The sequence below is a fragment of the Lissotriton helveticus genome, chromosome 3_1, assembly GCF_964261635.1.
Source record: "Lissotriton helveticus chromosome 3_1, aLisHel1.1, whole genome shotgun sequence".
NCBI lineage: Eukaryota > Metazoa > Chordata > Amphibia > Caudata > Salamandridae > Lissotriton > Lissotriton helveticus.
In genome coordinates this window covers 936152778-936166009 of record NC_136061.1, presented here as the reverse complement: position 1 = coordinate 936166009, position 13232 = coordinate 936152778, and the positions used below count along the sequence as shown (strand labels likewise).

At 46.8% G+C, this 13232-nt stretch overlaps 1 protein-coding gene across 2 annotated transcripts in view; it reads right to left on the bottom strand.

Annotated features, from left to right (window-relative positions):
* LOC144824801 (dispanin subfamily A member 2b-like) overlaps nucleotides 1-11372 on the bottom strand; it is a 49380-nt gene extending 38008 nt beyond the window's left edge. Inside the window, exon 1 of one of the 2 annotated variants that reach the window (XM_078683805.1) lies at nucleotides 10944-11372. In XM_078683805.1, the coding sequence (XP_078539931.1) occupies nucleotides 10944-11234 (291 nt within the window). In that variant the 5' untranslated portion in view covers nucleotides 11235-11372. The remainder of the gene's footprint in view (nucleotides 1-10943) is intronic. The other variant, XM_078683804.1, reaches the window with a different exon arrangement.
* Between the last annotated feature and the right edge of the window lie 1860 nt (nucleotides 11373-13232).

Genomic DNA, 13232 nt, shown 5'->3' with positions numbered 1-13232 from the left:
CTCACTACTCTGCACTCTGGAAACTCACTCTGCACTCACTACTCTGCACACTCACTCTGCACTCACTACTCTGCACTCTGGAAACTCACTCTGCACTCACTACTCTGCACACTCACTCTGCACTCACTACTCTGCACTCTGAACACTCACTACTCTGCACTCACTACTCTGCACTCACTACTCTGCACTCACTACTCTGCACTCACTACTCTGCACACTCACTGCACTCACTACTCTGCACTCACTACTCTGCACACTAACTACTCTGCACACTCACTACTCTGCACACTCACTACTCTGCACACTCACTACTCTGCACACTCACTACTCTGCACACTCACTACTCTGCACACTCACTACTCTGCACTCACTATTCTGCACTCACTACTCTGCACTCACTACTCTGCACTCACTACTCTGCACACTCACTGCACTCACTACTCTGCACTAACTACTCTGCACACTCACTACTCTGCACACTCACTACTCTGCACACTCACTACTCTGCACACTCACTACTCTGCACACTCACTACTCTGCACTCACTACTCTGCACTCACTACTCTGCACTCTGGAAACTCACTCTGCACACTCACTCTGCACTCACTACTCTGCACTCACTACTCTGCACTCACTACTCTGCACTCACTACTCTGCACTCACTACTCTGCACTCACTACTCTGCACTCTGCACTCACTACTCTGCACTCACTACTCTGCACTCTGAACGAACACTCACTCTGCACTCACTACTCTGCACTCTGGAAACTCACTCTGCACTCACTACTCTGCACACTCACTCTGCACTCACTACTCCGCACTCTGAACACTCACTCTGCACTCACTACTCTGCACACTTACTGCACTCACTACTCTGCACTCACTATTCTGCACACTCACTCTGCTCTCACTACTCTGCACTCACTACTCTGCACTCACTACTCTGCACTCACTACTCTGCACTCACTACTCTGCACACTCACTCTGCACTCACTACTCTGCACTCTGCACTCACTACTCTGCACACTCACTACTCTGCACACTCACTACTCTGCACACTCACTACTCTGCACACTCACTACTCTGCACACTCACTACTCTGCACACTCACTACTCTGCACTCTGGAAACTCACTCTGCACTCCCTACTCTGCACTCCCTACTCTGCACTCCCTACTCTGCACTCCCTACTCTGCACTCCCTACTCTGCACTCACTACTCTGCACTCACTACTCTGCACTCTGAACACTCACTACTCTGCACTCACTACTCACTAGTCTGCAAACTCACTCTGCACTCACTACTCTGCACTCTAAACACTCCCTACTCTGCACTCCCTACTCTGCACTCCCTACTCTGCACTCCCTACTCTGCACTCCCTACTCTGCACTCACTACTCTGCACTCACTACTCTGCACTCTGAACACTCACTACTCTGCACTCACTACTCACTAGTCTGCAAACTCACTCTGCACTCACTACTCTGCACTCTAAACACTCACTACTCTGCACTCACTACTCTGCACTCACTACTCTGCACTCACTACTCTGCACTCTGCACTCACTACTCTGCACTCACTACTCTGCACTCTGAACACTCACTCTGCACTCACTACTCTGCACTCTGGAAACTCACTCTGCACTCTGCACACTCACTCTGCAATCACTACTATGTACTCTGCACACTCACTACTCTGCACACTCACTACTCTGCACACTCACTACTCTGCACACTCACTACTCTGCACACTCACTACTCTGCACACTCACTACTCTGCACACTCACTCTGCACTCACTACTCCGCACTCTGAACACTCACTCTGCACTCACTACTCTGCACACTTACTGCACTCACTACTCTGCACTCACTATTCTGCACACTCACTCTGCACTCACTACTCTGCACTCACTACTCTGCACTCACTACTCTGCACTCACTACTCTGCACTCACTACTCTGCACTCTGCACACTCACTCTGCACTCACTACTCTGCACTCTGCACTCACTACTCTGCACACTCACTACTCTGCACACTCACTACTCTGCACACTCACTACTCTGCACACTCACTACTCTGCACACTCACTACTCTGCACTCTGGAAACTCACTCTGCACTCCCTACTCTGCACTCCCTACTCTGCACTCCCTACTCTGCACTCCCTACTCTGCACTCCCTACTCTGCACTCCCTACTCTGCACTCACTACTCTGCACTCACTACTCTGCACTCTGAACACTCACTACTCTGCACTCACTACTCACTAGTCTGCAAACTCACTCTGCACTCACTACTCTGCACTCACTACTCTGCACTCACTACTCTGCACTCACTATTCTGCACTCACTACTCTGCACTCTGCACACTCACTCTGCACTCACTACTCTGCACTGTGAACACTCACTCTGCACTCACTACTCTGCACTCACTACTCTGCACTCACTACTCTGCACTCACTACTCTGCACTCACTACTCTGCACTCTGGAAACTCACTCTGCACTCTGGAAACTCACTCTGCACTCACTACTCTGCACTCTGAACACTCACTCTGCACTCACTACTCTGCACTCTGGAAACTCACTCTGCACTCACTACTCTGCACACTCACTCTGCACTCACTACTCTGCACTCTGAACACTGTCTCTGCACTCACTACTCTGCACTCACTACTCTGCACTCACTACTCTGCACTCACTACTCTGCACTCTGCACACTCACTCTGCACTCACTACTCTGCACTGTGAACACTCACTCTGCACTCACTACTCTGCACTCACTACTCTGCACTCACTACTCTGCACTCACTACTCTGCACTGTGAACACTCATTCTGCACTCACTACTCTGCACTCACTACTCCGCACTCTGCACTCACTACTCTGCACTCTGCACTCACTACTCTGCACTCACTACTCTGCACTCACTACTCTGCACACTCACTGCACTCACTACTCTGCACTCACTACTCTGCACACTCACTCTGCACTCACTACTCTGCACTCACTACTCTGCACTCTGGAAACTCACTCTGCACTCACTACTCTGCACTCTCACTTAGCACTCACTACTCTGCACTCACTACTCTGCACACTCACTCTGCACTCACTACTCTGCACTCACTACTCTGCACTCACTACTCTGCACTCACTACTCTGCACTCTGGAAACTCACTCTGGACTCACTACTCTGCACTCTGAACACTCACTCTGCACTCACTACTCTGCACTCTGGAAACTCACTCTGCACTCACTACTCTGCACACTCACTCTGCACTCACTACTCTGCACTCTGAACACTCACTCTGCACTCACTACTCTGCACTCACTACTCTGCACTCTGGAAACTCACTCTGCACTCACTACTCTGCACTCTGGAAACTCACGCTGCACTCACTACTCTGCACACTCACTCTGCACTCACTACTCTGCACTCTGAACACTCACTCTGCACTCACTACTCTGCACTCTGAACACTCACTCTGCACTCACTACTCTGCACTCACTACTCTGCACTCACTACTCTGCACTCACTACTCTGCACTCACTACTCTGCACTCACTACTCTGCACTCTGGAAACTCACTCTGCACTCACTACTCTGCACTCTGCACACTCACTCTGCACTCACTACTCTGCACTCACTACTCTGCACTCTGCACACTCACTCTGCACTCACTACTCTGCACTCACTACTCTGCACTCTGAACACTCACTCTGCACTCACTACTCTGCACTCTGGAAACTCACTCTGCACTCACTACTCTGCACACTCACTCTGCACTCACTACTCCGCACTCTGAACACTCACTCTGCACTCACTACTCTGCACTCACTACTCTGCACACTTACTGCACTCACTACTCTGCACTCACTATTCTGCACACTCACTCTGCACTCACTACTCTGCACTCACTACTCTGCACTCTGGAAACTCACTCTGCACTCACTACTCTGCACTCTGCACACTCACTCTGCACTCACTACTCTGCACTCACTACTCTGCACTCACTACTCTGCACTCACTACTCTGCACTCTGGAAACTCACTCTGCACTCACTACTCTGCACTCTGAACACTCACTACTCTGCACTCACTACTCTGCACTCACTACTCACTAGTGTGCAAACTCACTCTGCACTCACTACTCTGCACTCACTACTCTGCACTCACTACTCTGCACTCTGGAAACTCACTCTGCACTCACTACTCTGCACTCTGAACACTCACTCTGCACTCACTACTCTGCACTCACTACTCTGCACTCACTACTCTGCACTCTGGAAATGCACTCTGCACTCACTACTCTGCACTCTGAACACTCACTCTGCACTCACTACGCTGCACTCTGGAAACTCACTCTGCACTCACTACTCTGCACACTCGCTCTGCACTCACTACTCTGCACCCTGCACACTCACTCTGCACTCACTACTCTGCACTCACTACTCCGCACTCACTACTCTGCACTCACTACTCTGCACACTCACTCTGCACTCACTACTCTGCACTCTGCACACTCACTCTGCACTCACTACTTTGCACTGTGAACACTCACTCTGCACTTACTACTCTGCACTCACTACTCTGCACTCTGCACTCACTACTCTGCACTCACTACTCTGCACTCTGGAAACTCACTCTGCACTCACTACTCTGCACTCTGAACACTCACTACTCTGCACTCTGGAAACTCACTCTGCACTCACTACTCTGCACTCACTACGCTGCACTCACTACACTGCACTCTGCACTCACTACTCTGCACTCACTACTCTGCACTCTGGAAACTCACTCTGCACTCACTACTCTGCACACTCACTCTGCACTCACTACTCTGCACTCTGCACACTCACTCTGCACTCTACACTCACTACACTCACTACTCTGCACTCACTACTCTGCACTCTGCACTCTGGAAACTCACTCTGCACTCACTACTCTGCACTCTGCACTCACCACTATGCACTCACCACTCTGCACTCACCACTCTGCACTCACCACTCTGCACTCTGGAAACTCACTCTGCACTCACTACTCTGCACTCTGCACACTCACTCTGCACTCACTACTCTGCACACTCACTCTGCACTCACTACTCTGCACTCACTACTCTGCACTCACTACTCTGCACTCACTACTCTGCACTCTGAACACACTAGCCTGCACTCTGCACTCACTACTCTGCACTCTCTACTCTGCACTCTGGAAACTCACTCTGCACTCACTACTCTGCACTCTGCACTCACCACTCTGCACTCACCACTCGCACTCACCACTCTGCACTCACCACTCTGCACTCTGGAAACTCACTCTGCACTCACTACTCTGCACTCTGCACATTCACTCTGCACATTCACTCTGCACACTCACTCTGCACACTCACTCTGCACACTCACTCTGAACTCACTACTTCACAATCTGCACTCTGCGCACTCTTCACAATGCGCACTCTGCGCACTATGCACTCACACTATAATAATCCTTATGTCCTGTAACCAAGGGTTTGCCATTACTGATATAGTTCACTGCAATAACCTACTTTTCTTAGCCTTTGACATGTACTTTACTAAGAACCGGCATGTTAATAAATAAATAAATACGTGCGACGGCAATAAAGGCAGCATTGAAAGCAATCACTTTCGCGATTGACGGCAATAAAGCAGCATTGAAAGCAATCACTTTCGCGATCGTTATTGTTAAAAAAAATGCGCGGTGAAGGAGCACACAGCAGAGAATGGGGCAAGCGAGCCCGGTATCTGGCTTCAATTACCACAGGCCCACAAGCTTTGGCAGGGAGCCAGCATGCGCGCACACACAGATGAAAAATAATTAACTGGACAGTGCTCAATGCGCGCCCAGCATCTGGCTTCAATTACCGAGGCCCCTGACAGCTGGTAATTGATGAATTATAGCCTTCTGCTGCGCGTCACCGCACGGAATATGCAGGAAGTGGAGAAACTCTACAGACTATGGCCTATTGCGTGCTGGCTTGTAAAAAGACAGCCATGCGAGGGCCAATGGCCATGCAGCTGCCATAAATTACGAACAAAATTCACGCGCTTCTCTGGAATTCGTAGGTTAGCTTGTCGGACCGCTCTCTAAAGGACTCTGAAGCCACACCCACTTCGTGGGATGTAGGCCAAGCCCTAAAAATGTCTTGACGTTCGCTTTGTACTACCTGAAGCTGAGCAGAGGTAGGCAGGTAAATATTGCTTCTGAACATCTCAATGCACAAGCGTCTTGGAGCTAGGCATGAACAGCAGTTCAGTGCTGAAATGAAAAGGGAAGCTGATGTGAGGGCATCATCTTAAGTGAGGCAACAACACCTCATCCCTCCTAAAGAATGATCGCCTGACAACATCTTGCAGGAGACGCAAGACCAACATGCATTCCTTGGTGTGCCACAAGATGCTGCAAACGATTATCTCTTGCAGAGAGCAAATTGGAAGAGCATGGGAATATCAAGTATTTCTCCACCAGCAGAAGTGTTATTTTTTTACCCCATTGTTCACGTGGAATTTTTTTTTCATTTACTAAAAAAAAAGTTAACACAAAAAACTAAATGTTAACAAAAACGTTATTTTCAAAACCAAATGTTATGGTTTGAAAAAGATAAAAATATATATGTTGTTTGTTTTGAATGTGAGTGAAAGTGAGTGGGAGTGATGGACAACAGTAATAAACAGCAGGAGAGATGGATGACTAAAACAGTGAATGAGAGTGAGGCACCATGTGAAAGTTAGGACTGCGCAGGTGGCTAGGCCCTATGCCCAATTTACCACCGACGGCCAAGCCCTGCACTGCAGCCTTCGTGCCTTCGCTGTGGGGGTTGACCACAGGACCTGGCCATAGCCCATACAGCATTCCTAACCAACAGTGGGTGGCACTGGCCAACTCCTGCTGTGTAGTCCTTTTGGATGTGTGCAGCATAGGATGGCCACAGGGCCTGGTATCAATGTGCCGCAGGTGGTCAACCTCTGCAGCGCATTGCGCAGCAGGGGCTGGTCGCAGGGTCGTGCCTCTGGCCAGGTCAAACTCTCATGCTGTCATGGGCAGCCAACAGACTGCAAGCAGCCAATGCCCTAGGCATGCGGCAAACCCTCACTGCCAGGTCGTGTCGAACCTCACCAGGTCCGGTGCCCAAGCTGCCTGGCTGTGTTTTTTGGGGGGACGGTGGGTCCACGGATCCTCATTTAACATTCACAGCTCAAACTTCATATTTTAAAACTGAAAAAACAGTGCAAGTATCACTGGCCTATGCCTGGGCGAACCTTACCTTAGATTTGCAATACCAGGCCGTGAAGCTTGGCCTGGATCTGCAGCACATTTTTGAAATCACAGGAACCTCCACTTTTGGCTACGGTCGAAGGTACGTTTGTTAGTACGATTGATCAGGCCATCATTTTAGGTGTCGATGATCTGCGGCTCCCGGAAGGTACCCTAGATTCCACAACTCTTCATTTGTTTCTATTTTCCCAAAGAGAGACCTTAGGATCCCCTCACTTTTAGCCTAGGAGTCAGGCAGTGGCCAAGCTGTCCCATCATAAGACCTTTTTTTTTTTTTACACGACGCAAGGGTTGTCCTAAAATGTTTTGAAATTGTTGTCATACACCCGCCTCTTAGAATCCACAGTTCCAAATTTGAAACCACAGATTTTAAAGTTTTCAATTTCTGGACTTTTTTTTTTCCAATTTCAAAAGTACTTTATTCGTTTTTTTTTTCTTCAATTTCTGGACTTGCATGTGAACTGCAGACCCCAAATGGAAGAGATATGCATAACCCTTTATAGCCCATTGCCATTTTTTTAAAACGCTTGTATCTCCAACACTACAGAACAGATTTATACCAAACCAACAAAAGCATGCATTTAGTATAAAGCTCTACTTTCATGCCAAGTTAAGTATAAATCCATTCAGGGTTTTGGCCAACAGCGCAAACTTTTTTGGGGACAGCTCTTGCACTCGTGGTGTTTTAAGGGCACTGTTGGATGTATGACGTTATAACGCATACTTTAACAACGCATACCTTTACAACGCTATTTTTACAACGCAGGAACCATTACAACGAATTACCATTACAACGCATTTTTTTACAACGCAATACTTTTACAACGCAATACCTTTACAACGTAAGTATTGGTAAGTATATAATATTTTTTTAAATGTAATTAATTCAATTTAATATAATTTATTTTAATTTAATATTATTTTTATTTTATTTTTACCCTGTATCCTTGTATTGGTAATTATATAATATTTTTTTAATGTAATTAATTAAAATTAATATAATTTATTTTCATTTAATATTATTTTTTATTTATTTTTACCCTGTATCCATGTACCCCAAAACCCAAACCTGGCCCTGAACCCTAAAAATACCCCTTTACCCAAAAACCCAAACGTAGCCCTGAACCCTAAAAATACCCCTTTACCCAAAAACCCAAACCTTGCCCTAAACCCTAAAAATACCCCTTTACCCAAAAACCCAAACCTAGCCCTGAACCCTAAAAATACCCCTTCACCCAAAAACCCAAACCTAGCCCTGAACCCTAAAAATACCCCTTTACCCAAAAACCCAAACCTTGTCCTGAACCCTAAAAATACCCCTTTACCCAAAAACCCAAACCTGCCCTGAACCCTAAAAATACCCCTTTACCCAAAAACCCAAACCTGGCCCTAAACCCTAAAAATACCACTTTACCTAAAAACCCAAACTTATAACATTTTTATTATAATAATATACTTACCAATACTTACGTTGTAAAGGTATTGCGTTGTAAAAGTATTGCGTTGTAAAAAAAATGCGTTGTAATGGTAGTTCGTTGTAATGGTTCCTGCGTTGTAAAAGTTGCGTTGTAAAAGTAGTCCGTTGTAAAAGTTTCGTTGTAACGGTGGTTTACCGCACTGTTAAAGTGTGTTAACCTCTAGCCACTGTCCCTCTCGAGGGTGTGCTCACTAGTGTTTCTACACTAGTGAGTATACCCATATTTGAATGGATGTGTGTGTATACATATTCATGTGCTTCTGCGTCTTGCCATGAGCAATAGCACTATGTAAATGCCAATACAATCTATATGTGTACATTTGTGTATATCTGTGCATGCGCTTATGTATGTTTGTTTGTGTGGGCATAATTGTATACTCTAGCATGTGTGTCCACCTGTGCAAGATGTGCCTGTGGTGGTAAGTGTGAATATTGGTATTTCTGCTTCTGCATATGACTCTTTACTTTACATATGTATTTTGGGTTCACGTGCACAGATTTGCATGCATAGTTGACAGTGTGAAAAGATGTATAGCTACATGTGTGTACACACGTTGTGTATGTGGGTGCCCATACCTGTGCATACAAGTGCCTTTGTGTGTGTGTTTTATTGTGGGCAAATGCACATGTAAGTGCATGTAGGAGTGCATGTTTATAAACAGGTTAAGTATGCATACAAGCATGTGTGTTAAATGTATACAGGTACGTATCAGTGTCTGTGTATTTATTTGCATGCCCAGTCTATGTACATAAGCACATTAATATGTAAAATAAGGATGTGCAAACAGAAAAAGCGGGAGGAGATAATGTCTGAATGAAGGTAGATACAGAGAGCAAAGTGAGAGGTAGAGAGAAACAAAGAGTGGGAAGTGAAGAAAAGGGGGAGAATGACAAAAGAGTACAGGAGGGAAGTGGAAAAGAGAGAGGAGGAGCGCAAGAATTATAAAGCGCTTTTCTATTATACTTTATTATTATTGTTACATGGGATTCTGCAATTCATGCATAAAAAACTGTCTTAAATGTCTTTGATCTGCACCGAGGGTCTGTAATAAAGAAATTACATCAGAACTCAAAAGTAATTACTTATTATAGTTGAGTTCTGCAGCTGTTTAAGGAACAAACTGAATGCCTAGCTGTATAGTGACAAGCAGAAAAGATATTTATGGCAATACGTTTTCTTTTTTTCACTGCCTAGGTAATTATAGAAAACGTAGAATCTTTCTGCAGGTTTCCACATCTTCGAAGCTTATGCGCCTCCTTTAAAAAAACTGCCTTGTATTAAACTCATTCTAATATCTTTTTGCAACAAATACCTAACAGCTTCCTTCATCTGTATAATTTGGCACTATGGATTCTGTTTTTATTCTTCATGCATGTAAGCATGCTCTCTATTTTTTATGAAACAGCTGTGCACCTAAGATATAAGTGGTTTGTGGGAAAGGTGATGGCCATGTACTATAAGGAATTAAATACCCCCTGCAAGTCACTGAGGAGTTCTAGGACCATATAATAATACCCCCTGCCCTAATTATAGGGATATTGCAAGTCAGAGTAGATTCATGACCGTATATATATAGAACAATAAGGCCAAAGGTTGAGTACCTTTATGTGGTCATGGAACACTAAAGTGCCTAGCAATAGCCTTATAATGTAAAGGGGGTACTTTATCCCAGATATTATACAGAAAACAAAGAGGGGAAGAGTGAGGTCACAGAGGTAGGGGATAAATGAAACGAGAGAGAAAAGAGGCGCGAGTAGGAGAAAAATAAATTGAAGTAGAGGCATTGGGCCAACAGGAGTACAGAAACGAGTGAGAAGAAAATGAGTGCTTACTAAATGGGACATAACGGGATAGTAAGAAAGTAAAGAAGAGTGAGAACATAACAGGAAGAAAATAAGGGAAAGACATTGTCGTGAGAAAGTGAGTGAGACAATAACAAGTTGTAGGGGAGTAAGAAAGTAATGCGGAGGAAGGAAGTGAGAAAGTAACGGAAAGTAATAGTTTAGAGAGTGAAGGAGAGAAAGTGATTGGGAGAAAATAACTGGTGGTAAGAAAGTGACGCCGAGTTAATAACTATGTGAGAAGATAAAACTATGACGACTCGGGTGGAAACCGAATGGGTGAAGCAAAGAGCCGGCGAGCGTAGGAAAGAGATGCCAGGGTCGCTTGGGCCAGGCTCACCTTGACGGAGAAGGCGAGGGCGGCGAAGCCCAGGCAGTAGAAGTTGCAGAGCATGGCATTGAAGAGCGACCAGAGCACGTAGTCTTTGGGCGGCGGGGCGGCGGGCACAGTCAGCTGCACGGTGTCGAAGCGCCGGGGGCTCGGCGCGGTGCCGGGCTGCAGGACATAGGGCGGGGGCGAGGGCCCCGAGTCAGGGCGCTCCGAGTACGGTGGCGGCGGGTGTTGGCACTTCGGGTGCTCCTCGGGGTTCATGGGCACGGCCACGGAGCCCTTCTCTGCGGAAGCAGCCATGGTCTGGTGCGAAGTTTCGAGAGCGCCGCGTCCGGGCAGCGAGGTGAGGTGTGTGCCTCCACCGGGAGCGGCGGGCGGCCCTCTCCGGCTACAGAGGCGGGGCCTGGGCTCGAGGCGAGCGGGAAGAGGGGGCTCAGGGCCGGGAAACGACCACGAGTCCTGGCTGAGGACCCCGTGAACGCCGTGCACTCCCCAAACACGGGCCTCCGTCTGCCGCCCCTTCCACACGAAGGGGGGTCTCCGTCCGCAACACCCCACGAGTGGGGAAAGGGAGGGGGCGCAAGAATAAGGGTCCTTCCCAGACGTGGCTACAGCCATTCGCGCACATCCTCCAACCCTACACACCTCTCATAGGCTCTTTATTTATTTATGTATTTATTTATGCGTTTTTATATAGCGCGGACTTATTTTAATTTCAAGCACTGGCCCCAGCCTTTCTGATAAACCCTTGACAGTATTTAAGAGGTGAGGTTGGCATGGGAGAAGTCTCTACTGCCCCTCCTTGAAATGCGTCGGGGGGGGGGGGCGGGGGGGGGGCACCACGTAAGTGACGCCTCTTTGCGCTGAATCGCAGGTGTCACCCACCGCCTGGTAACCACCCGCCCCCACGCGCAATTCCGTGTTCCTCCCCTGCCTGTGTTTTTTAGAGCATATACATGTCTTGGTCTCTCACTTAATTTTTTCACATTTTCAGAACAACTGAGAGTGTCTGCCTCTGGTCTCCAGCTGTGCCCTTGTTTTTTATGACATATCGCACCCTTGTGTTTGTCTCCGTTGTTTTCTTGCTTAGCTATAACGTACATTGCCCCCCTGTGTTTGTCTCTGGCCTCCAGCTTGGTTTGCCCTTGTTTTCCCAGTACCACTGCCCGAGACGCACTACTGCTCACCAGTGCCAGTTTCCAGGGTCCATCGTCCCGTGGTCCAGCATTCTCCTTACATTTTATCACTGCTATCAGTTGTTAAGTCCTTCAACTTTACCCTTGCATTAAAAGCTGCGTCTATCATTTGTCTCGGACAGTGTCTTTCTTTCTTTTGTCAGCATTTGAGTTACTATCACTGTCTCAATACTTTTTTTTTCTCCATTGCTTGCCACTTGTCTTCAGTTTTACATGTTCGTTCCCAGCAATGCTATTTGTCTTTGTTCGTGTTAGTATCCCACGTTGCCTGTGTTTTATGAGTAGGGTGACCAACTGGCATGGGTGCAAATTCAGGACGGTGAGTGTAAAAATTCAGGACAAAGGGTCAAAATTCAGGACAAAAATTCAGGACAAGAGGTCAAAATTTAGGACAAAACTTCGGGACAAAAGGTACGTTTTACAGACATGTCAGAAGAGGTCGAGCAATAGTATTAAGTAAGTAAATAGACAACCACTTAAGTACAAGTCTAAACAAGTTTATATTAGGTTCAGACAATCGTGCACGTCACTGTTTTTCAGCATGCCTGCAGCTTGCTACCTTAGATGATTCAAAACTCGCATCTCGCTCCAGCAGGAATATTAGTCACCAGACAATGGTGAACCACACCTGAATATAAGTGAGGCCGCTTTTATTGTTGATTGAAAACTACTGGATATACAAGGAGCTTTGCAGTGCCAGCCACCGGGAAACAACCCCCCCCCCCCTTCCAGCCTTCCAGGGAAACACCCAGTGCCCAGTCCGGCCAGTCCGGCCTTCCTACCACCCTCCAATGGTGCCCCTCATCTTTACATAGAACATCTCATGTGTATTTAATTTCTTTTATAATGTTACTCATCCCAAGTATGTATGGCAGGGTGTCGGAGTGCATTACATCACACACACATTATATAAAAACAATGACTCATAAACGTGAAAGTCAATGTATAGGAAATGCTACTTAAGATAATGGGTGCTACAAGGTGTAATCATTCTTTTATCTATCATTCAGTCTTTCACCATTCGTTCTGTCCTTCCATCTGTGTGCCCATCTATATACAAACATATTCAACCATTTGCAAACCTATCCACCATGTATCCTTC